The sequence below is a fragment of the Micromonas pusilla genome (assembly GCF_000151265.4).
Source record: "Micromonas pusilla CCMP1545 genomic scaffold MICPUCscaffold_7, whole genome shotgun sequence".
In the NCBI taxonomy this organism is placed as follows: domain Eukaryota; kingdom Viridiplantae; phylum Chlorophyta; class Mamiellophyceae; order Mamiellales; family Mamiellaceae; genus Micromonas; species Micromonas pusilla.
In genome coordinates this window covers 1109664-1135102 of record NW_003315888.1, presented here as the reverse complement: position 1 = coordinate 1135102, position 25439 = coordinate 1109664, and the positions used below count along the sequence as shown (strand labels likewise).

The following is a 25439-nucleotide window of genomic DNA, read 5'->3' as shown; positions in this document are numbered from 1 at the left end:
GGCGGGGGGCGAGAGCGACGACGCGCAGCTGTGATGATGAGATTTGAAGACGACGACGACGACGACGACGACGACGACGACGACGCACCCGTGAGCGTCGTTCCCAGCGCCGTCGCGGCGTCGCGCGCGACGTCCAACGGCGCCGCGGCGTCGCGCGTCATCGCGGGCGATCGGCGCGCTCGACGGGGGCGACGCGCGGCGTCGCCCCTGCGCCGGTGGCGTGTGGTGCCTCCAGTTCTTTTCGCGGGAGTTATTAGTTAAGCTTTGATCGGCTCTTGCGATGAAAGCAGACCTTTAAACATTTTTCATCGGAATGTTATCGATCGATTTGATCGATGGTCGGTCGAAAAGGGGTTAAAAAACACGCCCTCTGAGAGTAACTTAGTAAGTTATCTGACGTGTACACGTGTACGGTAACTCCCCCACTTTCTCGAGCACCGATCGAGCGCGCGTCGGCGTCACTTCGCGCTCGCGTTCGCGCGCGTCGCGTCTTCACTCGCGCGCGCGTTCGCTCGCGTCGTCCCCGCGACGTCCCCGGTGCGCGCGACGGTCGAACCCGCGCCTCGGGAGGCGACGCGAGCGCGTTCGGCGACCGCGCGAGATACTTTTTAAATCCGGCGTTCAACGAATTCGCCTCGAAAGGTCGCCGCGCCGTCGACGAAGCGCGGACGCGGACGACGAGGAACCGCGGCGTCGGCGCGCTCGAGCGTCGACGGTCGCGGCGCGCGGCGCCCTCCTCGCCCGCCCGGTCGTCGCGATGACGCGCCGCGTCGCGGTGGAGAAGCGCATGGGGATCCCGCAACTCGGGTTCGTCACCGGGCTCCTGTACGCGGTCCGACGAGCCGGGCGCGCGCGCGCGGATCCCCCCGACAGCCTCCGATGCCCGATCACCCAAGAGCTCTTCCGCGATCCCGTCGTCGTGACGCAGACCGGGTACACGTACGACCGAGACGCCATCGAGCGCTGGCTCCGGCAGAAGACCCCGCCCACGGACCCGTCGTCGAACGTCGAGCTGTACGCCACGGACATCGTCCCGAACTGGGCGCTGCGAGACGCGACGAACGAGTGGTGCGCGAGAAACGGCGCGCGACAGCTGGACGCGCCCGAGTGCTCCGGGCGCAAGCTCGCGGGGGGCGTCAACGCGAGGGACGGGAAGCCGCCGACGACGACGAGCGAGGGCGGCGGGGTGGGGGGCGGGGGATTAGGGTCCTCGGTCTCCGTGGTGAGCGGCCTCCTCGGGAACCTCGGGCAGGCGTGGGCGGTGCTCACGAACGGGTTCGCGAGACGCGCGATGTTCAGCTTGGGGCTCTCGCCGTCGATCGCCGCGCAGGTGTTCGCGTTCAGCATCCTCGCGCTCGCGTGCATCACGCTCTCGTGCTTCATCTGCTTCCTCGAGATCGCGCTGCAGTTTGTCGGCAGCAGCGTGTTCAACTCGCTGAGCGGCGGCGTCGATCAGGCGCGTCCTCCTCGCGCTGGATCCTCGGAGACTTTCCTTTCTCTCCCGGCGCGCGTTTCTCTCCGCCCACTACCCCTCGCTTCGCTTTTAATCCCGACGCGCACGCCTCGACGCCTCGCGACTCAAACTGACGCGCCCGTGAACTCCGCCCCGACATTCGTCGCCTCGCGCGGATCCTCGACCCTCAGTACGCCGCGAAGTCGGGCCCCGCGTACTCGTTGGCGTTTTGGGCTGGGCTGTTCGCGATCGTGTGGCTCGCGCAGGGCGGCGTGTCGAGCAACGAGCACGAGCGCGAGCGCGCGCGCCGACGGCGTGAGCGCGCGTTTCTAACGCACGGCGGCGTCGGATTACGGCTCGACCGAGACCGCCGCGAAGAGAGAGCGCCTCACTCGCGGAGCGAGCGACGAGAGGCGATGCGCGCGTTGCACCGCGCGGCGCCTTTGCGCGGGTGGTGAAGTATTTTCAGTTATATTACGTACAGGTGATTATGGTGTTGAATATGGATGACGGGATACGATCGGTCATCAGCGTGTGATCAGATTATATGACTGATGACCCTCGAGAGACGACGTTCGAGGACGATCGGTCGAGAGCGAGAACGCGACGAGGGCTGGGGTGGGGTGGGGTATCTGTGATGAACGGCGTCGTCCGCGCGAAGGGTGGACGAACGCTCGCGGGTGTTGTACTCTGTTTAGTTTTGAGTTTATCGAGCGAGTCCTACGAGGCGTCGAGGCGTCCTTTCAGTGTAAGGTTAACCTTAAGGTCAGTGCGTTCGAGAAAAAAGGTGAAAAAGCCCACTTCGCGTCAAAAAGCCCGGCAGACATGATAACGTGATGTCCCTTCGTTGTTTCCCCCAACCCGTCCGCCCGCCCCCGTCTCGAGACACTCGACTCGGCGCGCGATTCCGTCTTCCGCGCGATCGCATCTTCCGCCGCCTCAGAAGACGAGACGACGCACCGCGCGTGAGCCTCACCTCGCGCAGCTCGAGCGCCCTCCCGCGGTGACTAGGATCTTTTCGAAGGCGCCAACAGGATAACCTTGTGCGTTACCAGCCGCGGAATGTCAGCTCTCGGGATGGCCGCGCGCGCGGCGTTCGTCCCCGCCGCCGCGTCGCGCCTCGCTGGGAAATCCGCGAAGAAGCAGCGGCGCGCGGCGCGACAGGCGCGGACGCCGCGCGCGCGGCGCGGGCTCGTCGTTCGCGCGGCCGACGACGAGCTCGCGCGCATCGCCGCCATGATCGACGCGCTCAAGGCTGAGAACGACGCCATCGCCGCGAGCCTCGAGTCCGCGACGCCGGCGCCCGTCGTGGTCGAGACGTCGCCGCCGCCCGCTCCCGCGCCGGCGCCGCCCGCTCCCGCGCCGGCGCCGCCGCAGGCTGCCGCCGCCGCCGCGGCGCCCGCCGCGGCGCCCGCCGCGGCGCCGCCGCCGCCGCCGCCGCAGGCGCCCGCGAGGCCTCCCATGGCGCCTCCCGCCGCGCCCGCCGCCGCGCCTCCCGCCGCGCCCGCCGCGGCGCCCGCCGCCGCGCCGCCGCAGGCGCCCGCGGCGCCTCCCGCGGCGCCTCCCGCGGCGCCCGCCGCGGCGCCCGCCGCGGCGCCTCCCGCGGCGCCTCCCGCGGCGCCTCCCGCGGCGCCTCCCGCGGCTATCCCGCGCGTCGCTCCGCCCTCGGCCGCGCCCGCGTCGGAAAAGGTGCGATCGATGGTTATCTTTTCAAGATGACAACGCGCGTCTGTCCGTCCCGTCGTTCTCTCGAGGCCGACGCCTCACCCCCCCTTCTCCCTCCCTCGCCTCCGCAGATCCGCTTCGACGAGCACGCCAAGGTCGACTTCGGCGGCCACGACCGCATCGAGACCCACGGCGGCGTGCACATGTTCGCGGTCGAACGCTCGGACGGAACGAAAACGATCACGTTTACCCAACGCGACTTGCTGCCGCAGGGCGGCAACCTCGAGCTGCACTGGGCGTGCGTCATGGAGGGAAGCGACGAGTGGTGCCTCCCGCCCGAGGGCGCGGTGCTCCCGGGGGGCACGAACGATTCGGGCGACGGCAAGGCGAGTCGGAGCCCGTTCGACGGCGACGGGAAGCTGACGATGACGTTCCCGCGAGGTGAGAGAGGCCGCTTCCGGACTGGTCCCTGCGCGACCCCGTTCCTCGAGGACTTTCTTTCCCCGTCGTCGCGCTGCGCTTCGCCCGCGCTTCTCTTTCGACGATGATTAATTTATTTTTTGACCGGTAATAAGACGTTCGACTGACCGAAGCGCACCTCCCGATCCCGATCGCAGGCGTCGGCGACGACGTGGCGCGCGTCGTCGGCATCCTCGTCCGAAACAACAGCGACTGGCTCCACGCCGACGTCGGCGACCTGGCCGTGCCGCTGATGACGCCGAACGCGAACGGCATCTTGAAGGCGCTGTCGCAGGCGGAGAACACGAAGAACCAGGAGCACGGCACGAACCTGTACAACCGCTTCTGCCGCATCAACGATAAGCTGAGCGAGTCTCAGCAGGCTGGCCCCGAGGGCGCGGCGACGATCTTCGCCACGCTGCGACTCTCCGCGATGCGCCAGCTGGCGTGGTACGCGGGGGGGAACTACCAGGGCAAAGACATGGCGCACATGCAGGAGGTCATCTGCCGCAGGATGGCGCTCGCGTCCGCCACCGCGGAGGACGGCGCGTCGCGCCAGCTGTACCGCGCCGCGTTGGCGACGTTGCCCCGCGGCGGCGGCAACGGCGACGACATTCGTCTGGGCATCCTGCAGCTCATGCGCGAGAACGGCATCAAGGAGGGCCACCGGCCGGGGATCGAGGACCCGTTCATCGCGCAGTGGCACCAAAAGCTGCACTCCAACACGACCGTGGACGACATCTACATCTGCGAGGCGTACCTCCACTTCCTTCACACCGGCAACTGGGACGATTTCTGGACGCATCTGTGGGATAATCACGGCTTGAGCCGCGAGGACCTCGCGTCGATGAAGGCGAGTTGAAAAACGTCACACTGGTCCCCATACGACCGCGTTGGCGTGGTGAACGCCGATCCTTAAGGACTTCGCCCGTCACATCTCTCCGCCCACACCTCGCTTTCAATCCCCGACCTCGACGCCTTTCAACGCCAACTGACGCCTTTGAACTCCACCCCGACATTCGCATGAAGGCGGGCTGGCGCACCGAGGGCATCCTCGGCCCCGGCAACCACCTCCCGCAGCTCATCAACCCCATGAAGCACTTCTACTGGATTCTTCGCGTCACCCACGGCGGCGGTAACATGAACTCGGCGATGGACCACGCCAATGGGCACATGCCCGAAGATATCCAGGGGGAGATTTACGGCGTCTTCGACAACCTCGACGAGCCGTGGGTGCCAAACAAGATCGTCGAGCTCCGCGAACGGTTGTCCGGAACCTGGCGGTACGGCGAGCACACCAACCGCGACGTGGTGCTCCTAGACATCGCCATGGAGAAGTTCTACCGGAACAAGATCGAGGGCATGGACTTCTCCCAGTGGGACGACGATTCCCGCCTTGGCCAACTCGAGATGTCGATTCGCAACGTCATGGTGGGTCAAGATTTCGACCGCATGGGCGCCGCGTTTTCGTTTTTCCAAAAGGTCAACGGCGACTGCGGGCTCGCGCGCTGGAGCCCCGAGTGGTCCAAGGTGATGGACGCCGCGCTCGAGTCCGTGTCGCTCGCCATGGAGTACCACATGGACGAGCTGTGCCGGCTGTCGCAGCACCCCGCCGACGTCATCGCCGAGCAAGCCGGGTGCGAGCGGAGCTACATCGCGAATTTCGGCGAGGAAGTCGTCCGCGGACACTCCATGTTCGCCGTGTCCAAGCTGCTCATGGAGACCAGGCCCGCGGTTCGCGCCGCCGCGGGACGCTCTCCCTGGGAGATCGCGGCGATGGGATCGCCCCATCTCTCCTCCTACGCCGGGAAGGTGACCGTGACGTCGCTCGAGGACGTCCAGGGCGGCGACTTCGCCGCCGACCCCGTCGTCCTCCTCTCCGCGAAGCTCGGCGGCCTCGAGGACATCCCACCCGGCGTCGCCGCGGTGCTCACGTCCTCGCCCGTGGATCTGCTGTCGCACATCGCGATCCGCGCGAGGCAGACGGGCGTGCTCCTCGCGGCGATGCCCGACCCCGCGGGATGGGAGGCGTTGATCGCGAGAGCCGGCGAGGGGGTCAAGATTGACGTCGTGGGCGAGGAGGTGGTCGTGTCGGCGTCCGAGCTCGGCGTCGCGGCGGCGGCGTCCGCGGCGGGCGCGCCCGCATCCGCGCCAGCGCTCGCGTTGCAGCCCAAGGCGGACGTCGACGACTGGGTCGTAGCGCCGGAGGGATACGCCGCGGGCGTCGTCGGCGGCAAATCCAGCTCGCTCGCGCGCCTCGGCGTCTCCCCGGCGGTCGCCGCGCACGGAAGCGTGCCCGCGTCGTCCGCGCTGCCTTTCAACGCGTTCGAGAGGGCGCTCGCCGCGGACGCGGCCACCGCGGCGAAGCTCACCGCCGCGATCGCCGCGATCGCCGCCGCGGACGCGAGCGGCGACGCCGCCGCGCGCCGCGCCGCGCTCGCGGAGACGCGCGCGACGATCGAGCACGACCTCGCGATGCCCGCCGACCTGGTCGCCCCGCTGACCGCCGCGTCCGCGGCGCACGGCGGCGCGTGCGCGCCCGAGGATATCTACCGCGCGGTGAAGAGAGTTTGGGCGTCCAAGTGGAACGAGCGCGCGTACCTCAGTCGCAAGGCGTGCGGCGTCGAGGAGGACGCGTTACACGTGGCGACGTTGCTCATGGAGGTTGTCCCCGCGGAGGCGGCGTTCGTTCTGCACACGGCGAACCCGCTGACCGGGGACGCGACCGAGGTGTTCGGCGAGGTGTGCGTCGGCCTGGGCGAGGCTCTGGTCGGGAACGAGCCGGGCAGCGCGCTGTCGTTCACGGCGAGCAAAACCCCGGGCGCGGCGGTGGCGATTCGCTCGCTGCCGTCCAAGCCCGTCGCGCACCGCGCGCCGTACACGACGATGATCGTCCGCTCCGACTCAAACGGCGAGGATCTCGAGGGCTTCGCGGGCGCGGGGTTGTACGACTCCGTCACGGTCGTTCCCACGGAGTCGCACGTCGTGAACTACGCGGACGAGCCGTTGGTGTGGGACGAGGCGAAGCGCGCGGCGCTGCTGTCGCGGTTGGTGGCGTTGGCGGTCGCCGTGGAAGCGGAGACGGGCGCGCCGCAGGACATCGAAGGGTGCGTCGTCGGGAACGATATATACGTGCTTCAGAGCAGGAACCAGGTGCTGTGAGTGAGGAAGTGTTTTTTTCAATTTTTCCCCGCGACGGGGCGCGGGCGTCCGGGGGCCCGCGTCGCTTCGCGCGCGCGACGGAGGGCGTCGGGGCGCGCGCGCCCGGTCTGTCTTCTCGCGCGCGGAGGACGCGCGCTCGTGGGTGTTGTACTTTGTTTAGTTTTGAGCGTATCGAGTCGAGGCGAATACCTTCCGTCGCGTCGTCGCCTTCCGCGCGCACCGCAACTGTCACCTGTTGCTGTTAGGCTGTTGGCGCGCAATTCCGCCGTTCGAACAGCAGAACAGAAGCTCCCGCGGAGACGATCGTATCTTTCGCCTGCCTCATCAGAAGACGGAGCGCGGCGATGCGGGCGATAGGGCACGGCGGCGCCGTGGGCGTGGCCCCCCCGCGCGCGCGATGCGCGGCGTCGACGCGGTGTCCCGCGTCGCGTCCGCCGTCGACGCTGAATCGCGCGGCGCGACGCGCGATCTTAGCGCGCCTCGCGACGACGATTCCAGTGGGCACGCGCGCGAATCGATTCGCCGCGAGGCGCGGGCGCGCGAGCGCGACGCGCGCGTCCGCGGCGGCGGCGTCGACGGCGTTCGGGGACGAGGGCGAGAGGGACGTCGACGCGCGCGCGGTCGAAGGCGGCGAGGACGCCACGGCGTCGAGCGGCGCGCCGCCCGCCCCCGCCGCGGAGCCGCCGCGATTCGCGAAGACGAAGAAGACGAATCGCGCGAATAAGACGACGAAGAATCCGCGCGAACGCCGCCGCGCGACGCACGCGTTCTTATCCCGCACGACCCTCCTCGCGGCCGCGCTCGTGGTGTACGGCAGCGTCACGTCCCCGTGGCCCGCGGTGAACGGCTCCGCGGACTTCACGTTCAAGCTCATGAAGCGCCTGTTTTGCGTCTTCGTCGCGCGAAAGATCGCAGCCTTCTTCCTCACGAGATCGCGCGCGCCCGCGGTGGTCGTCAAGCGCGCGATGAAACGCGCGAAGGACAAGTTCGACGCGGACCGACAGGCCATCTTGTTGATCCCGGTCGTCGCCGCGTTCGTGGGGTGGTTCACGAACTGGCTCGCGGTCAAGATGATCTTCTATCCCATCACCTTTCTCGGCGTCGCGCTCGCGCAAAAAGTCGAAGGCGAGCTGTGGGGGTATCCGATATTAAACCCGCTCGGGGTGTTCGGGTGGCAAGGGATCGTCCCCGCGAAGGCGGCGCAGATGGCGCACACGATGGTCACGATGGTCACGACGAAGTTGATCGACGTCCAGGAGGTTTTCATGCGGTTGAACCCGGACGTCGTCGCGTCGTTGCTTTCGAAACAGGCGCCGTCGATCGCGGAGGAGGTGGCTCGAGACGTCGCCCCGAACTGGGTCGTCGACTTGGGCGAGAACGCGCTCCCGTCGAGCGTCGTGACGCCGCACTTGGAGGACGGCGTGCGGAGGTACTTGTCCGGGTTCGTGCGTCTGCTGCAGCGGAACGTCGACCGCGTGATCGACTTGAAGGAGCTCGTCGTCGTGGAGATGTGCGAAGACAAGAGGACGCTGGTGGAGCTGTTTCGACGCTGCGGCAGGGAGGAGCTCAAGTTCCTCGTGAACAGCGGGTTATTCTTCGGATTTCTGTTGGGGTGCGTGCAGGCCGGGGTGTGGTTGTTCTACGACAACCCGTGGACGCTGACGATCGGCGGCACGATCGTCGGTTTGGCCACGAACTGGATCGCGTTGAAGTGCATCTTCGAGCCGATCGAGCCGTATTACCTCTTCGGAAACGCGAAGCTGAAGATCCAAGGGCTCTTCTTACAGAGGCAGACGGAAGTCAGCGGCGAGTTCAGCGACCACCTCGCGAGTAAGGTGCTGACGAGCGAGAAGATTTGGGATAACATGCTGCAGGGCGACCGCGCCGGGGACTTCGAGGAGCTTCTGGAGGGGTACACGAGGGATTTCGTGACGAGCGAGGCGGCGTATCAAGGCCGCGGGATGCTCTCCGGGCTCGGGTTCGGCAGGACCGCGACCGTCGAAGACACCGCATTACTCGACGAGGTCGTCGCGAAAGTGAAAGAGCGTCTCTTGGACCACGTCCACGTCCTGCACGAGTACACGGACGACACGTTGGCGTTGAAGGAGTTGATGCGAGAGCGAATGGCGCTCATGACGCCGAGGGAATTCGAACGCGTGCTCCATCCCATCTTCGAGCAGGACGAGCTCACGTTAATCATCAGCGGCGCGGTGCTGGGCGCGATCGCGGGGTTCGCGCAGCAGGTCTGGAGCGTGAGCGTGGACGACGGAGGACGGAAGAAGGCGACGTCGGAGCCCGAGCGAGAGATTGACTTTAGCGAGCTCAACGACGTCGAGCTCGCGGAGCTCATCGCGGAGCTTCGGAAGGACCTCGTGGATAATCCGATCAGTCGGAAGTACATGGACGCGTTCGACGAGGACTTCGTGAACGGCACCGTGGGTCGGGAAACGATGCGCCAGTATCAGAAGTACCGCTCGATCGTCCCGAAGCCGCGGAATTACGACGAGTGACGACGCGTTAGCCGGTACCTTATTTACTAGAGAGAGGTTTCAATTTTATCGAAAAAACAACGTCAAAATCACCGCGACGCCTCGCACGACGCCCCCGCCGTGAGCTCGAACGACTCCATCACGGCGCGCAGCCCGTCGAGGACCTCGGCGGAGCCGACGCCGACGCCGACGGACGCCTCGGACACCACGCGAATCGTCTGCGACAGATTGAACTTTTTCGCGTTTTCGCCGGAGCGGCATCCCACGGCGATCATCTCGACCCACGGCGCGTCGCCTCTCGCGTTCGTCCCCTCCGCGATGTACACGCCGTCGGCGCTCCCGTTCCTCGCCGCGGCCAGCGACCCGTTCCTGCGCCCCGCCGCCTTCAGACCAAAATCCGTCGCGTCCGCGAACAGAGACGCGAGGCCTTTGTTGGCCATCGAAGCCGTCGGCTCGAGGAAGATCGTCGCCGCCTTCGCGCCCGACGCGTCGAACAACGCGACGCGGCTCTGCGACACCCCAGGCTGCTCCGCCGTCGTCCACCCAACCGGGAGGGTCATTCGGAACCCGTCGCCCGCGTACGTCGTCGTCGACGTGACGATCGACGTTTCATATTCCGGTTTCGGTACCGACGCGGCCGCCGCTCGAGGCGGCGGCGACGGCGAAAAGACGCCCGCGCCGATGGCGGCGCCGACGCCGACGCACGCCGCGCGTCGCCCCATCACGTCGTCGCTCAGCTTCTCCGCGTCGCATTTCCTCGCACTCGCGGCGCGCATCGCCAGCGCCATCGCCGCCTTCGGATTCAACTCCGGCAAGGTCGTCGCGACTCCGCACGAGGGCGACCACGAGATGAGATATTCCTGCGTCGCGTTCGCGTCTGGGAACTTTTCTCTGTGCGCCCGCAACGCCGCCTCGTCGATCCCCGCGTCCGCCATCGCGCTCTTGAGCTTCTCCTCGCCGTACGATTTGCTCCCGCTGATGAAGCTCGCGATCTGCGCCTCGGACGTGCGCGTCAGGCGCGTCGTCTCCCACGCGCGCAGCGTCGCTTTGAGGGCTTCGTTCCTCGCGGACGACGACGACGACGAAGCGTCCGCGTCGACGGCGACCGTCGCGAACGGCGCCAACGCGACCGCGAGCTCGACCGCGTCTTCCAGCGCGAGGTTCGCGCCCTGACCGAACGACGGGATCACCGGGTGCGCGGCGTCGCCCAGCAGCGTCACCGGGCCGGCGAATTTTTCCGTCTGAGACGACGCGGGGAACAGCGGCGGTCGGTCGAGGACCCTGCTGACGTACAACGCGTCGTCGGCGGTGGCGTCGAGGCATCGCAACACGTCGGGGTACGACGCGAACGTCGCCGCGCATCGCGACCGTTCGTATCCTCCGCGACCGTTCGTATTCTCCGTGGTCGTCGTCTCGGGCGTGACCTCCGTGATCCCAGCGTCTAAACACCCCGCGGCCCAGTACAGCTTCCCGTCCTTCGAAGACACGTCCATGTAGCACGTCGTTCGCCCCACGGCGCTGTCCTTGGACGCGCTCAGCGCCGTCGCGCCTCTCGGGCAAAACTCCGGATACGAACTGTCACTCCCGAGATCCGAAACGTCGCGCGCGTCGACGACGCCGCGCCAGATGACCCGCCCGTTATCCCGCGGCGCGCCATCGCCCAAGACGCCAGCCCTGACCGCGCTGTTGATGCCGTCGGCGCCGACGAGAACGTCCGCGTGCACCGCGTGGAGCGTCGCCGCGTCGTCGCCAGCCGTCATCATCGTCAATCCTTCTCCCGCGCCGGGGACGTACGCGGACCCGTCCCTCCGCGCGAACGTCACGCGCACGCTCTCGGACCCGTCCGCGCGCTCGATCACGTCGATCGCGTCCACGCTCGCGTCGAGATGGACGACGTGCGCCGGGAGGAACGACGCGAGCGCGGCTTGCGCCTCGGCCCATCGAACGCACACTAACCCGGCGCCGTGCCGCGCGCGCATCAGAAGCGGCAACGCTCTGCCCAACGCGCTCGCCGCGACCTTCCCGAGCGCGGACTTGAACGAGGAGGAGGAGGATGAGGAGGAGGAGGAGGCGTCCTCCGCGGCGGCGTCTTTCTCCTCGTCCACCACGCCCATCTTCACGCCGCCGATGACGGCCCCGCGGGACTCGACCTCGCGCGCGACGTCGCCCCCGATGGCTCGCAGCGCCTTGACGCCGTTCGGCCAGAGCGCGATCCCCGTGCCCGCGTTCGCGCGGAGCGCGGTCGCGCGCTCGTACACGTGCGCGTCGACGCCGACGCGGCGGAGCGCGACGCACGCGGCGAGGCCGCCGATGCCGCCGCCGACGACGACGGCGGTGAGCGGGCGCGTTGAGGACGTGCCGACGTCATCGTCGTCGACGTCGTTCGACGCGTCCGAGGAGACGACGCGGCAGACCGCGCGGCGCGCGCGACGACGCGGGCGATCGAGCGCGCGACGACGCGGGCTCGCGAGGGGCGACGCGAGCGCGCATCGCGACGCGGCGAAGAGCGGCATCGCGGGCGCGCGGCGACGAGTGACGCGTCACCGCTCGCATCGTCGTTCGTCTCGGAGTTTCCAACGAAAGAACGAAAAAGTTGGGCCGTCGTTTCGTTTACCGTCCCGCCGGGCGCGGCGTTCGTCGTCGTCAGTCCGCGATGTACGGGGTCCCGCCGGGATGGGGGAGCGTCCCACCCCCGGTCCCGCCGCCCGGGGACCCGCCGTACGCGTACGGCGCGGCGATCGCGCCGCCGCGAATCGGACTCGGCCTCGGACACCGCCCGCCGCCGCCGGGTTTCGGCGATCGTCATCACGACGCGACGCGAAGCCTCGAAGAGCAGTACGAAGCGCTCGCCAGGGCGCGCGTCTTCGACGCGTGCGACGAGCTCCGTCCGCACCCCGCGCTCCTTCTCGCCGCGGCGGATTCGGCCTCGCCGCTCCCGCCGCCGGGGCCGGACGCGCGCGCGGCGGTGCGCCGCGCCGTGGACGCGCGCCTGCGAGAGATGCGACGCGCGTTCGTTCGCGGCGAGCCGATCCGCGCCCCGCGCGAGGTGCCGAGATGTGCCCTCGCGTTCGCGATCGTCTCCGACGTCCTCGACGCGTCCTCAAAAGGCGTGTTCGGCGCCGAGCGAAGCGCCGCGGTCGCGACGCGCGTCGAGGCGCGGCGCGCGCCGCGCAGCAGCGCGATCGCCGCGATCGCGCCCGCGCCGCTGCGAGGCGCGCCCCCGGACGGGTACCGCGCGTTTTTCGCGAAAAAAATACTCGAACGCGTGGTGCGCGACGCGCTGGTCGATCCGAGCGCGTCGATGTGCGGCCCCTCGAGCGGCCGCGTGAGCTTCGGCGGGACCGCGTCGCTGGACTTCGGGCTCCAGAGGCTGGTCGTGGCGTCGTCGACGCGTCCGGAGGAGGGAGGCGGCGGGAGGAGGATGAGGGGGGACGACGGCGCGGACGCGGCGGGACGCGCCGGGAAGAGTTTTAGTTACGCCGCCGCCGCCGCCGGCGCGGCGAAGCCGCCGCCCGGCTCGCCGGACCCGCTCCTCGCGGCGTGGACAGACGACAACACGACGGCGACGCGGACGATGACGCTGACGAACGATACCCCGGATGGGGTGCTGCTCTTGGCGATCACCGCGGCGCCGCATCTTCCCGGGGTGTTCCGCGCTCGGTGCGATTATCCGGAATTAATTAGGCACGCCTCGGACGACGCGCCGCCGTTCGAGGGAAGACCGCCGGTGTACGTCCCGCCGGGGGGCGCGTTCGACGTCACCGTGGAATTAGGGTTAGGATTAGGAGGGGTAGGGGTAGGGGACGCGCGCGCGAAGAGGAAGACCGGGTGCGTCGCGCAGTGGGTGATGGCCGCGTTCGCGCGGTGTCCGAACGGGTGGACGCCGCCGCCGTCGGCGGCGGCGGCGGCGGCGGATGCGTTTCTCAACGGCGACTTCTCCGACGGCGGCGCGCGCGCGTCGTTCGATCCGTTCGACGCGCGAAATGTCGAGGTCGTCGGGCGCAGGGTAGGCGCGCTGCTCGTCGCGGCGGCGCGGGGGGGCTCGAAACGCTCGCACGGCGACGGTTACGCGGAGCTCGCGTCCGTTCTCGACCCGGAGACGCCCGCGTTCGTCCCGACGGCGTTACGCGACGCGCACGACACGTTTCCCACGGTAACGCTCGCGCCCGTGACGTTAGTCGACGAGAGCCCGTGGGCCTCGAGCGAGCTGCGCTCGACCAATCTCGACGCGGCGCGGCGGTGTCTCGGCGAAACGTCCGCCCGCGAAGCGTTCACGCTCCGTCGCGCGCTCAACGCCGCGCTGCTCCGCACCGCGGCCGTCGCCGCGCCCGCGGCGTTCAAGGACCCGAAGAGCTCGCATCTCCCGCCCGCGTACTGGACGCAACCGTCGGAGAACGACGGCGACGATCGACTCGCGCGATGGACGCCGCACCGCGAAGGCGGCGAGTGGGACGACCTCGAGGTCTTTCTCGCGAACGCCGGCGCCGGCGGCGGCGAACTCGCGCGATGGTCGCGGCTTCTGCGCGTGGAAGAGCGGCAGCAGCTGAGGTGCGTTCTATACACTGGTTCCCATACGACCGCGTTGGCGTGGTGAACGCCGTTCCTTAAGGACTTTTCCCGGCGCATCTCTCCGCCCACACCTCGCTTTCAATCCCCGCCCTCGGCGCCTTTCAACTCCACCTGACGCCTTTCAACTCCACCCCGACATTCGCTCGTATGGAACGACCCTGAGGGACATTCGGAGGTACGACCTGCACGACGTCGCGCTGACGCACGCGGGGACGCGCGCGAAGTTCCACGCGCCGCCGCGGGGTTGGGATCCGCAGGATCCGCGGACGACGGACGTCCTCGCCGGCGGACGCGTGGCGCGCGCGGATCTGTACGCGTTGCGCGTCCCAGGGCTCGTGGAGGGGTTTCCTCCCGTCGTCGTCGGCGACGTCCTGCGCGTGCGCGTCGCGAGCGCGAGGGCGGGGATCACGCGGCACGACGAGCGCGCGGACGCGCAGACGAATGAACGAAGCCAGCCGCACGATCACCTGTTCACTCGACGCGTCGCGGACGTCGGCGTCGTCGTCCAGAGCGTCGTCCCGCGCGCGGGCGTCGTCGTCGTCGCGGCGCCGCGCGCGCTGTCGCGCCCGGCGCGACCCGAGCGTAACCCAAACCTCGCGTGGAAGCCGGAGGAAGCGATCGCGCAAACGGTCGTGACGGAGATGACGTGCCACGTCCGCTTCGCGATCGATCACGCGACGTTTCGAGCGCAGCGGAGGGCGCTCGCGGCGGCGGCGGCCAACGCGGCGATCGGAGTCGCGCTCGACGCGATGGCGCGTCGTCGAGCCGGCGACGCGTCGGCGCCGCGCGCGTCCGAATCATGCGAGTCGTCGCGACCGCCGTCGGACGACGCCGTCGCGACGCCGTCGACGGAAGCCGTCGTCGCGCACCTGAACGACGAGCAGCGGAAAGTCGTCCTCGACGTGTTACGCGGCGACGCGGAGCGCGGCGGACGCGGACGCGGCGTATCGCCATATTGTGTTTTAGGCCCTCCCGGGACGGGTAAGACCGTGACCGTCGTCGCCGCGGCCGCGGCGGCGCTCGCGTCCGACCCGCGCGCGCGCGTCCTGCTCGTCGCCCCCGCGGCGTTCGCCGCGGACGTCGTGTGCTCGCGACTGTGCGAGTTCATGCGCGCGGACGCCGCCGCCGCCGCGGGCTTCGAGCCGTTCGCGCGCCCGTCGAAAAAGAAGATCGAGGTCGAAAAAGGCGGCGGCGGCGGCGGCGGCGAGGGTGCCGAGGGTGCCGAGGGTGCCGAGGGTGCCGAGGGTGCCGAGGGTGCCGACACCTCCGACGACGACGACGAACCGTCCACGTCCCCCGCGTGGACGTGGACGATCGCGCGCGTCAACGATCCGCGCCGCGACCCGTCGTCCGTCAAGAAGGACGTCCTCCCCTTTTGCGTCGCCGCCGACGCGCCCGTGGCGCGGCGCGCGCGCGTCGTCGTCGCGTCGTGCGCCAGCGCGGGGCTCCTCGCGGACGCTTACGTCGACGACGTCGTCGCGCGCTGGACCGTCGCGGACGGCGCGTTATCCCCCGGGACGATCGACGTGCCGTATCCCGACGCCGCGACGGGCGGCGGCGGAGCGCGCGGCGTTCACGCATGTGTTCGTCGACGAGGCGGGGCAGGCGACGACGCCGGAGACGCTCGTGCCGCTGAGGCTCGCGACTCGACGCACGAGCGTGGTGCTGTCCGGCGACCCCGCGCAGCTCGGGCCGACGGTGCACAGCGTCGTCGCCGGTCGCGGGAGGTGCGACGACGACGACGACGACGACGACGACGGCGACGGCGAGATGACCCCGGGGCTGACGACGACGATGCTCGAGATGGCGAGCGGCGGCGGCTGCGGCGCGCGCGCGACGCGGCTCGTGCGCAACTACCGCAGCCATCGCGACATCATCGACCTGTCCTCGCGGCTGTTCTACCGCGACGGGCTCGTCGCGTGCGCGCGCGAGGAGACGACGGCGCTGCCGAGGGTGCTGACGTCCGCGCCGTCGACGTCGACGCGCGGCGCCGGAAGCGGTCTTCCTCTCGCGGCGACGCGCGGGAACGAGTCCTTGGGGTTCGTGGACGACGACCAGGACGACGACGACGACGACGACGACGAAGGACACCTCGCGGCGGCCGCGGCCGTGACGCGCTCCCGCGTCGTGTTCTACGCCGTGAAAGGCGCGCAGACTCGCGAGAGCGCGAGAGGGGACTCGCCGTCGTATTATAATCCGATCGAGGCGCACGCGCTCGTCGAGCTCCTCGCGGGGTGGCTAGACCGCGACGCGGCGCGCGGCGACGACGCCGACGCCGCGAAAGACGGCGGCGCCGGAGCTTCCGCCGTATACGCCTCTCCGCGTCTGCGCGCGAGCGACGTCGGCGTGATCGCGCCGTACCGCGCGCAGGTGTTGCGGCTGCGTCTGTTGCTTCGCGGGCGCGGCCTGGGCGCGGTGCGCGTCGGCACCGTGGACGACTACCAAGGCCAGGAGGAGAAGGTGGTGTTCATCTCCGCGACGGCGACGAGGACGCCGCACCCCGCGCTCCTCCGCGCGGCGGGGATGACGACCGGGGGCGGGCAGCTCGGCTTCCTCGCGTGCCCGCGTCGATTCAACGTCGCGACGACGCGCGCCAAGTGTCTCAACGTCGTCGTCGGTCATCCGAGCGCGCTGTCTCACTGGCCGCACTGGGCCGCGCTGTTACGGCGATGCGCGCTGGCCGGCGCGTGCTTCGGGCCGGGGATGGACGACGGGAGCGACGTGGGGCAGAATAGACAGAATGCGGATCGTCGCGGCGGTTCGTATCCGCATCCAGGCCCCGGCGGCGACGACGTCGGCGCGGCGGTGGCGGCGCTCGCGGAGCTGTCGCTGCTCGGCGGCGGCGCCGCGGAGGCGGAGGAGGACGACGACGCGATGGCGCGGAGCGCGTTCTCGGAGGAACAGGCGTGGAGGGTGGCGCTGTGAGTGTGGAGTGAGGTGAGGAACGTGACGTGACGTAACCGTTATATGTAGTAGAGCGTTTAATACGATAGGAGACCAGACCGACGGCGGGCGGAATTTCTCCGACGAACCATCATCACCGCGCAGTAGTACGCAAACGCACGGCATTCATTTTTGAACTTGAGCCGATTATTCGACGAGGGCGCGACCACTCAGCGGCGACGCGCCGACGCGCGCGTGACTCGTCGGGCCTCCCGTCGTCGTCGCGCGCACGGCCTTCACCGAGCGCGCGCGCGCCCGCCGCGCGAGGGCGTTCGATCGCGAGCGCGGCGCCGGTCGGTCGATCGATCGCACCCAGATCAGATCGATCGAGCGGGAGGAGCCGGTTCGCCCTAGTAGCTAGAGAAAGATGTTCGGGGCCGCGTCCGCCGCGCCGGCGACGCCCGCGTTCGGGGGCTTCGGCGCCGCGGCGTCCACGCCCGCGGCGACGCCCGGGCTGTTCGGCGCGGCCGCGGCGGCGACGCCCGGGTTCGGGACGACGCAGCCCGCGGCGACGCCCGGCGGCTCCGGGCTCTTCGGCGCCTCCGCGGCGGGATCCACCCCGGCCGCGGGCGGCGCCGGCGGTCTGTTCGGCGCCGCCTCGCCCGCGCCCGCGGCCGCGGCCGGCGCCGGCGGCCTCTTCGGCGCCTCCGCGGCGGCGTCCTCCCCGGCGGGGGGGCTGAGCTTCGGCGGCGGCCTCGGCGCCCCCTCCGCCGCGACGACGACGCCGTCGCTGTTCGGAGCGGCGTCCGCGGGCGCGGGCGCGGGCGGCGGCCTCTTCGGCGCGTCCACCGGCGGCGGCGGCCTCTTCGGCGCGTCCACCGGCGGCGTCGCCGCGGGGACGACGACCCCGGGACTCGGCGGCGGCGGCTTCGGAAGCTCCCTCTTCGGCGGCGGCGCCGCCAATCAACCGGCGGGCGGCGGCGGCAATCAGCTCGCGCTCGTGGGCCAACAGCCCTCCGCCGCGGGGCCCGTCCTCTCCACGATAGACGGGCAGCCGGTGAAGCACTACACGCAGTGGAACGAGCTCTCGCCGCAATCGCAGCAGTACCTGCTTCAGCTCGAGAAGATCATCGTCGAGCACCGCGAGGACTCGAAACTTCTCGACGGCGTCGCGCGCCTCCGCGAACACCCCGACGCGCCCGGCCAGAAGGAACGCCGCGAGCTCGAGCGCGACGTCCTCCGCGCGTCGCGCGCTCTGAAGCTCATCGAGACGCAGCTGTGGAGCGACGACGACCGTCTGCAGACGCTCAAGGACGCGGTTCGCGGGACGTTTCGCGACGCGGAGCACGCGCTCGCGCGGACGCGACGATTACGCGCGGCGATGCGCGCCGACGACGAAGCGCGCGCGCACGGGGCGATCCACCCCGGGCAGCCGCCGCCCGCGGGCGCGGCGCCGGTGTATCTCCCGCCGCCGACGCACCCGAGCCCGTTCTTGATGAAGACGGTGGATCGTCTGTACGCGCAGGCGGAGGGGTTCGAACGCGGCACGCTGGAGCTGGAGCATAATTTGCGGACGACGGGACGCGTGCTCGGCGACGGCGTCGGCGGCGGGCCCGGGTTGGAAGCTCTCGCGGTGGCGCTGCACGGCGGCGACGCGAGCGGCGCGGGCGGCGACCTGGAGCTCGTCGGGTTCGAGCGCGGGGACGACCTCAAGCGACCGAAACCGCTCGCGCCGGACGCGGGGCCGAGGGAGGCGCGTTCTATTCTCACGCCGGTTCCCGTACGACCGCGTCGGCGCGGCGCACGCCAGGACTTTCTCGCCCGGCGCGCGTTTCTCTCCGCCCACCACCACTCGCTCACAATCCCGACACACCGCGACGAACGCCTTTCAACTCCGCTTCTGACGCCTTTCAACTCCACCCCGACGATCGCTCGCATTCGCATGGACCCTCGACCCTCAGGTGCGCGCCGCGGTGGAGGACGCGCAGCGGTACTTCAACAAAGTCGGCGCGGACCTCGCGCGGCTCCACGAGAAGGTGCAGAAGGCGAAGGCGGCGCACCTCGCGAAGTGTCGCGCGCGCGGGGACCACCGGGATCCGTTCGCGGAGGCGGAGAGGGCGGACGAGGAGGAGGACAGGCTCGCGGAGATGTCGTGGAGGAGACCGGGGTCGCGGCCGATCGTCACGGGGCCCGCGCCGCAGCAGCAGCAGCCGCAGGGGCAGCCGCTGCCGGGCGCCGCGGGGGGGCAGCCGCTCGCGCTCCCGGGGATCGGCGGGACGACGACCCCCGCCGCCGGGAGTTTGTTCGGCGGCGGAGGGTTGGGCGGCGGGTTGGGCGGCGGGTCGATCTTCGGCGGCGGCGCGTCCGCGGGCGCGGGCTTGTCCACGGGCGGCGGGGGGCTCTTCGGCGCGTCTTCGGGCGGGGGTTTATTCGGCGGCGCGTCCGCGCCCGCCGCTTTGCCCGCGTCCACGGGCTTGTCCGCGGGCGGCGGCGGGGGGCTCTTCGGCGGGCTCGGAGGCGCGAGCGCGGCGTCGAGCGGCGGAACCGGCGGGCTCTTCGGCGGCGCGGCGTCGACGCCGTCAAATACGATCGGCGGCGGGGGGCTCTTCGGCGGCGGCGGCGGCGCGAGCGGCGGCGGCGGGCTCTTCGGCGGCGCGTCGTCCGCGGCGGCGTCGACGGGGCTCGGCGGTTTCGCCGGCGGCGGCGGCGGGCTGTTCGGCGGCGCGTCGTCCCCGGCGGCGGGCGGCGGGCTCTTCGGCGGATCCGGCGCGCCGGCGTCCTCTCCCGCGCCGGCGACGGCGGGCGGGCTCTTCGGCGCGTCGTCCCCGGCGGCGGGCGGCGGGTTGTTCGCCGGCGCGCAGCCCGCGGCGTCGTCGCCGAGCGCGGGCGGGTTGTTCGGCGCGCCCGCGGCGGGAGCGGCCGCGCAGCCCGCCTTTGGCGCGCCCGCGTCGACGGGCGGCTTCGGCGCGCCCGCGGCGACGGGCGGCTTCGGGGCGCCCGCGGCGACGGGCGGCTTCGGGGCGCCCGCGGCGACACCAGCCTTTGGCGCCGCCGCGGCGACGCCAGCGTTTGGCGCGGCGGCGGCGACGCCTGCGTTCGGCGCGGCCGCGGCGACGCCGGCGTTCGGCGCGCCCGCGGCGACGCCAGCGTTCGGCGCGCCCGCGGCGACGCCAGCGTTCGGCGCGCCCGCGGCGACGCCAGCGTTCGGCGCGCCCGCGGCGACGCCCGCGTTCGGCGCTGCGGCGACGCCCGCATTCGGTGCCCCCGCGCCCGCGTCGGCGGGTTTTGGGGCGCCGGCCCCCGGTAGCGGCGGATTCGGGGCGCCGGCGAGCGCGCCGTCCGCGTTTGGCGCTCCATCGGCGCCGAGCGCGTTCGGGCAACCACCGCAGCAGCAGTCCGCGTTCGGCGCCCCATCGGGCGGCGGCGCGTTCGGAGGAGGAGGAGGAGGAGGAGGGGCGTTCGGGGGAGGCGGCGGCGGCGGCGCGTTCGGGGCGGCGCCGGCGGCGGCGCCGGCGGCGGCGGCTTCGCCGTTTGGCGGCGGCGGGTTCGGTCAGCCGTCGTCGCCGACGGCTTTCGGGGGCGGCGGCGGCGGCGCGTTCGGCGCGCCGAGCGCGGCGTCGCCGTTCGGGGGAGGCGCCGGCGCGTTCGGGTCGCCCGCGCCGTTCGGCCAGAACCCGGCGACGCCGCGACGGAAGCCGACCGCGCGAAGGAGGTACTAGCTAGCGAGCGAGAGTTGGTCTGTCAGTCGTTAAAATCGGTCGTTCGTTTCGTCCTCCGCCTCGCTTTGAAACCACCGACCCGCCGTCGTTAAATTAACTCGTCGCGTAGACCGTCAAATTGCGAAATCTGTAACACCTGATGTCCGTTGTCTCCTTTTTTGCCCTAAAAATCGACGCGCGCGCGCCCCCTCGCCCCGCGCGACCGCCGTCGACGCGCGCGATGGACGAAGAAGACCTCCCGCTCCTGAACGAGGAACCCGCGCGCCGCCGCCGCCGCCGCCGTAAGACGCAGACGTGCTGCGGCTGCTTCGCGTGGGACACGTGCAAGTGGATCCTCTGGATCGCCGCGGGCGCCGCGGGCGCGTGGATCGTCTATCATCTCTACCTCCACTACTTCGGCGGAACGTCGGACTCGCACGCGGAGTTCACGCGCGTCAAGGCGATGCGCTACGCCACGTTCGCGTCCGCGACGTACGCCCCGCTAAACGAGGTCAAAGCCTGGGATTGCAAGGAGTGCGTCAAGAGCGACGTCGTCCCGCGCAACATCACGGTCGTGGAGACGACGCCTCTCTTCGACGGGCGCGTCGACGTCTTCACGATCACCCCGCTCGGCGAACCCTCGAAGCTCGTCGTCGCGTTCCGCGGCGAGACCACCGAGAGCGCCGCGGCGTGGATGGGGATCGAGCACGCGTTCGCGGAGGCGACGTTCGGGCCGCAGTACGCGAACGTCAAGGTGCGTTCTATACACTGGTCCCCATACGACCCCGTTCGCGTGGTGAACGCCGTTCCTTAAGGACTTTGCCCGGCGCGTCTCTCCGCCCATCCATCGCGTTCAATCCCCGACCTCGGCGCCTTTCAACTCCACCTGACGCCTTTGAACTCCACCCCGCCATCGCTTTGTATGGAACGAACGTCAAGACGGGGGAACCGTCGCCCGGGACGGGTGTGGTGCGAAACGTGCAGCGATCCATGTGGGCGAAATACGCGCTCGCGCAGTCGAGGCTCCTCCACGGCCTCTCCAACATCGTCCTGCGAAGCCCGGCGGGTCCCGCGATGGAGGTGGTGCTCGTCGGGCACAGCACCGGCGGCGCGCTCGCGACGCTCGCGGCGTACGACTTGCATCTGCACGGGTTCAACGTCGCGGAGGTGTGGACGTTTGGATCGCCGAGGGTCGGCGACGCCACGTTCGCCAACGCGTGGAACGCCGCGCTGAGCGATAAGAGCTTCCGCGTCGTGAACGGGATGGACGGCGTCGTGCATTACCCGCGAGCGCCGATGTTTCATCACGTCGGGACGGAGTATCACGTGTCATCGCCGACGGGGACGTGCGAGTACGAGCAGACGTGCAAGGTGAATCGGTGCGACGGAAGCGGGGAGGACGACGCGTGCTCCGCCAAGCTGGAGAAGGAAGGGTTCGGGAACTCCGGCGTGGGGTTCATGAGGAAGAACGCGCTCGATCACCTCGCGGCGTTTGGCGTGTTTTTCCGCGTCCTGATGAAGATCAAGGCGGCGGCGGCGGCGTGAGCGAGAAGAGCGAGCGGCGCCTCGCGAGCGGAAAAGGATGGCGTCTCGTCCCTCCGTCGACGCCGCGCCGGCGCACGCGCTACTCGCCGTCCGTTAATCTACGTCTACGTACCGTATTGCAAAGAACAGAACACTATACGTACACGACGCGATGCGCGCGCCGTCCGCTCGCGCCGTTCTCCAATCTACTCCGTGAGAAAAGTTCAGAGGTTCAGAGGTCGTCGTCGAAGTCCACGTCCTCCAAGACGACGTGCCCGCGGAACTTCCCCTCGCTTCTCATCTTCTCGCGAACCCACGCGGCGAACGCCACCGCGCCGCCGCCGGCGAAAAAGGCGAAGATAACCGCGAACGCCGCGATGAGCGCCCTGTCGACGTCGTCGTCGTCGGACGGATGAGGCGCGATCGGGACCCTCTCGCATCTCATGACCGCGTCCCAGTCGTATTCGTCGTCGACCGCGTCCAAGCACGCGACTCTCTTCTCCGCGCGGTCGCTCGCGCTCGGCCACGTCTCCGGTCCCGGCACCGCGAGGTCGCGGACGCGCGTTTCCCCTGGGTGGGTGGATTGCGTTCAAAGGCGGGCGGGCGGGGTCAGGGGTGGAGTCGAAAGGCGTCGAGGGCGGGGATTGAAACCAGCGAGGGGCGCGCGGCGCGGGAAAAGAATGCAAAGTGTTTTCGATGAAGTCCTCGACGGTTCCTTCTGAACCCACCTGCGCCTCTTCGAACGACGACCCATCCGCGCGACTTCCCGCTCGCCTCGTCCACCGCGAGCATCGCGTCGTGCAGCGCGCGCAGTGGCGTCCACACCGGCGGGTACTTGTACCTCGACACGTCCATGACGAGGATCGCGTCCGCGGCGTCGTCGTACGCGCCGATCGGACTTTGAGTCGAAAGGCGTCGGGCGGAGTCGAAAGGCGTCAGGGGCGGAGTCGAAAGGCGTCGAGGGCGGGGATTGAAACCAGCGAGGGGCGCGCGGAGAGACGCGAAAGTCCTTAAGAAACGGCGTTCACCACGCCAACGCGGTCGTACGGGGACCGGCGTGAATACGAACGCGCCTCATGTGCCCGCCGCCCGCCTCCCCGATCTCGACGCGACGAAAGTTCACCCCAATGAACGCGTTCGGCGCGTCCGCGAGCGTCGCCTTGACGACGACGCGAAACGCGTTCGCGTCGTTCTCGTTCGCGTCCGCGTGATGTCGCGCGACGCCCGCTTGCCCGACGAAGCAGGAGAGATACAGCGCCCACTCCTCGAGCGTCGCGCCGCCGCGCGCGAGGAATTTCGGCGACATGTTGACGCGATAGACGTGCGTCTTCGCGCGCCGCACGCACGCGTTCTCGAACAGCGCGCGCTGCGTGTAGTACGCGTAGGGCGCGTAGAACCCGTCCACGGGCGCGTCCACGCCCGCGCCGGCGAGCGCGTTGAGGATCGTGACCGACGTCGCCGCGCTGCAGAACGCCTGGTTCCGCTGCGTCTCGAGGTGCGTCGCGATGTGATGAAACGCGGCGGGATGCGACGCGTTCGCGAGGCGCGCCAGGCCGGCGGTGGAGTTGAGCGCGACGTCGCCGGAGGGCACGGGGAGGAGGCCGCGGCGGCGCGGGCCGTCGTCCCCCGCCGCCGCGTCGTCAGGGGCGACGACGACGACGAGGAGGAGGAGAAGGACCGCGACGACGCGCATGGCGGAATGCCGACAGTCGACGCGACGTCGTCCGATCCGACCGCGAGCGCGAGCGCGACGAGTCATCAACGAGAGGCGTACGGCGCCGACTTTGTGCGCGTCGCCGCCGACCGCGGCCGCACTCCCTCCCGCGCGCGCGCGCGCGCCCTAGATGCCGCGCGGCGACGTCCTCCCGACGCGAGGCCTGTTCAACGATCGCAAGCGCGCGGGCGCCGCGAGCAGCGCGATGCACCGCGTCCGAATGCGCGGCGCCGGCGCGATCGCGGCCGCGATCGTCCTCTTCTGCCTCCATCGCGTCCTCTTCGCGTCGTCGTCGTCGTCGTCGTCGAGCGACGGCGGCGACTTCGGGACGTCCGGCGGCGTCCGCGGCGGCGGCTCGTTCGGCCACGCCGCGACGTCGTTCGCGTCCTCCTCCTCCTCGTCGTCGTCGTCGAAGATTCTCGCGGTGTCCTCGTTCACGCCCGCGCGCGTCGACGTCGCCGCCGCGCAGCGGTCGTGCGCGCCGAGGAAAGATCCCGCCGCGGATCGATCGACGAAGAAGGACGGCGATGAGGGCGGACCGATGGTCGTCCTCGTCACCGGCAGCGCGGGCTTCGTCGGCTTCCACACCTCGATCGCGCTCCGCGAGCTCGGCGCCGGCGTCCTCGGCCTGGACAACGTCAACGACTACTACCCGACGTCGCTGAAACGCGCGCGCCTGCGCGAGCTCGACTCGAAAGGCGTGCACACCGTCGAGGCGGACGTCAACGATCGAAACGTCCTGAGAGACGTCCTGGACGCGTGCAAGTTCACGCACGTCCTGCACCTCGCCGCGCAGGCGGGGGTGCGGTACGCGGCGAAGAACCCGGGGGCGTACGTGCACTCGAACGTCGCGGGGATGGTGAACGTGATGGAAGAGGTGGTCAGGACGAGTCCGACGCCGAGCGTCGTCTTCGCGTCGTCGTCGTCCGTGTACGGGCTGAACACGAAGGTGCGGTGCTTCTCGCTCGGCCACCACACGTCATGATGCCACGTCATCGGTGCTTATCTCTCGGTCACCACACGTCATGCCACGTCATCGAATCATATCCAATCGTATCGTATCAGAACTCACCGCCGACCGATCGAATCGCGTCTCTCCGCGTCGTCCATCCGACAGGTGCCCTTCTCGGAGGACGACGTCACGGACACGCCGGCTTCGCTGTACGCGGCGACGAAGAAAGCGGACGAGCTCCTCGCGCACACGTACAACCACATCCACGGCGTCGCGATCACGGCGCTGCGATTCTTCACCGTGTACGGCGCGTTCGGCCGGCCGGACATGGCGTACTTTTCGTTCGCGAATCAGATCGCGAAGGGGGAGCCGATCAAAATTTTTCAAGGCGAGGACGACGCCGGCGGGGCCAAGGAGCTCGCGAGAGATTTCACGTTCATCGGCGACGTCGTCTCCGGCATAATCGCGTCGCTGGAGACGTCGGAGGCGTCGGGGAAGAAACCGGACGGCGCGAAGCCGAAGTTTAGGGTGTATAACCTCGGGAATAAGACCCCGGTGACGGTCTCCGAGTTTGTCGGGGTGTTGGAGAAGCACTTGGGGAAAAAAGCGATTCGCGAGTACGTCCCGATGCCGAAAACCGGGGACGTGCCGTTCACGCACGCGGACATCTCGCGCGCGCGCAGGGAGCTCGGGTACGAGCCGAAGACGTCGCTGGACGACGGTCTGAAGATTTTCGTGGAGTGGTACAAGGGGCACTATAAGAACGGCGCGAATAGCGCGGAGCAGCAGTACATTCCGGCGTAGAGAACGCCTTCGCGGTGCCTTCGCGTTGATGCGGACGAATTTATTTTTTAAGATCCGAGTCGTCGTC

General features: G+C 69.8%; 11 protein-coding genes across 11 annotated transcripts; 8 read left to right on the top strand and 3 right to left on the bottom strand.

Annotated features, from left to right (window-relative positions):
* Positions 1 to 787: 787 nt before the first annotated feature.
* Positions 788 to 1084, top strand: MICPUCDRAFT_18468 (uncharacterized protein; the record flags this gene model as incomplete). Its single annotated transcript, XM_003060176.1, has 1 exon — positions 788 to 1084. A coding segment is annotated over one exon (297 nt), but the record flags the coding sequence as incomplete, so codon positions are not given.
* A 1376-nt stretch (positions 1085 to 2460) lies between these two features.
* On the bottom strand, positions 2461 to 2916 carry MICPUCDRAFT_59780 (uncharacterized protein; the record flags this gene model as incomplete). The annotated part of the gene is made up of 1 exon (XM_003059883.1): positions 2461 to 2916. One exon carries the CDS (start codon positions 2914 to 2916, stop codon positions 2461 to 2463), a length of 456 nt encoding a protein of 151 aa, XP_003059929.1.
* Positions 2917 to 4058: 1142 nt separating this feature from the next.
* Positions 4059 to 6739, top strand: MICPUCDRAFT_44532 (uncharacterized protein; the record flags this gene model as incomplete). Its single annotated transcript, XM_003060175.1, has 3 exons — positions 4059 to 4420; positions 4498 to 5251; positions 5465 to 6739. The coding sequence occupies 3 exons, from the start codon at positions 4059 to 4061 to the stop codon at positions 6737 to 6739; spliced, it is 2391 nt and encodes a 796-aa protein (XP_003060221.1).
* Positions 6740 to 7704: 965 nt separating this feature from the next.
* On the top strand, positions 7705 to 9249 carry MICPUCDRAFT_18275 (uncharacterized protein; the record flags this gene model as incomplete). The annotated part of the gene is made up of 1 exon (XM_003060174.1): positions 7705 to 9249. The coding sequence occupies one exon, from the start codon at positions 7705 to 7707 to the stop codon at positions 9247 to 9249; it is 1545 nt and encodes a 514-aa protein (XP_003060220.1).
* A 68-nt stretch (positions 9250 to 9317) lies between these two features.
* MICPUCDRAFT_65657 (uncharacterized protein) lies at positions 9318 to 11342 on the bottom strand (the record flags this gene model as incomplete). The annotated part of the gene is made up of 1 exon (XM_003059882.1): positions 9318 to 11342. The coding sequence occupies one exon, from the start codon at positions 11340 to 11342 to the stop codon at positions 9318 to 9320; it is 2025 nt and encodes a 674-aa protein (XP_003059928.1).
* Positions 11343 to 11881: 539 nt separating this feature from the next.
* On the top strand, positions 11882 to 16722 carry MICPUCDRAFT_59775 (uncharacterized protein; the record flags this gene model as incomplete). The annotated part of the gene is made up of 3 exons (XM_003060173.1): positions 11882 to 13776; positions 13961 to 15323; positions 15361 to 16722. 3 exons carry the CDS (start codon positions 11882 to 11884, stop codon positions 16720 to 16722), a joined length of 4620 nt encoding a protein of 1539 aa, XP_003060219.1.
* A 385-nt stretch (positions 16723 to 17107) lies between these two features.
* MICPUCDRAFT_59774 (uncharacterized protein) lies at positions 17108 to 20399 on the top strand (the record flags this gene model as incomplete). The annotated part of the gene is made up of 2 exons (XM_003060172.1): positions 17108 to 18454; positions 18642 to 20399. 2 exons carry the CDS (start codon positions 17108 to 17110, stop codon positions 20397 to 20399), a joined length of 3105 nt encoding a protein of 1034 aa, XP_003060218.1.
* A 220-nt stretch (positions 20400 to 20619) lies between these two features.
* On the top strand, positions 20620 to 21192 carry MICPUCDRAFT_59773 (uncharacterized protein; the record flags this gene model as incomplete). Its single annotated transcript, XM_003060171.1, has 1 exon — positions 20620 to 21192. One exon carries the CDS (start codon positions 20620 to 20622, stop codon positions 21190 to 21192), a length of 573 nt encoding a protein of 190 aa, XP_003060217.1.
* A 176-nt stretch (positions 21193 to 21368) lies between these two features.
* Positions 21369 to 21923, top strand: MICPUCDRAFT_59772 (uncharacterized protein; the record flags this gene model as incomplete). The annotated part of the gene is made up of 1 exon (XM_003060170.1): positions 21369 to 21923. The coding sequence occupies one exon, from the start codon at positions 21369 to 21371 to the stop codon at positions 21921 to 21923; it is 555 nt and encodes a 184-aa protein (XP_003060216.1).
* A 720-nt stretch (positions 21924 to 22643) lies between these two features.
* On the bottom strand, positions 22644 to 23478 carry MICPUCDRAFT_6746 (uncharacterized protein; the record flags this gene model as incomplete). Its single annotated transcript, XM_003059881.1, has 2 exons — positions 22644 to 22800; positions 22940 to 23478. Coding segments are annotated over 2 exons (696 nt in total), but the record flags the coding sequence as incomplete, so codon positions are not given.
* A 378-nt stretch (positions 23479 to 23856) lies between these two features.
* On the top strand, positions 23857 to 25372 carry MICPUCDRAFT_45692 (protein arginine methyltransferase; the record flags this gene model as incomplete). The annotated part of the gene is made up of 2 exons (XM_003060169.1): positions 23857 to 24565; positions 24734 to 25372. Exons 1-2 carry the CDS (start codon positions 24158 to 24160, stop codon positions 25370 to 25372), a joined length of 1047 nt encoding a protein of 348 aa, XP_003060215.1. The 5' UTR covers positions 23857 to 24157.
* Positions 25373 to 25439: the final 67 nt, after the last annotated feature.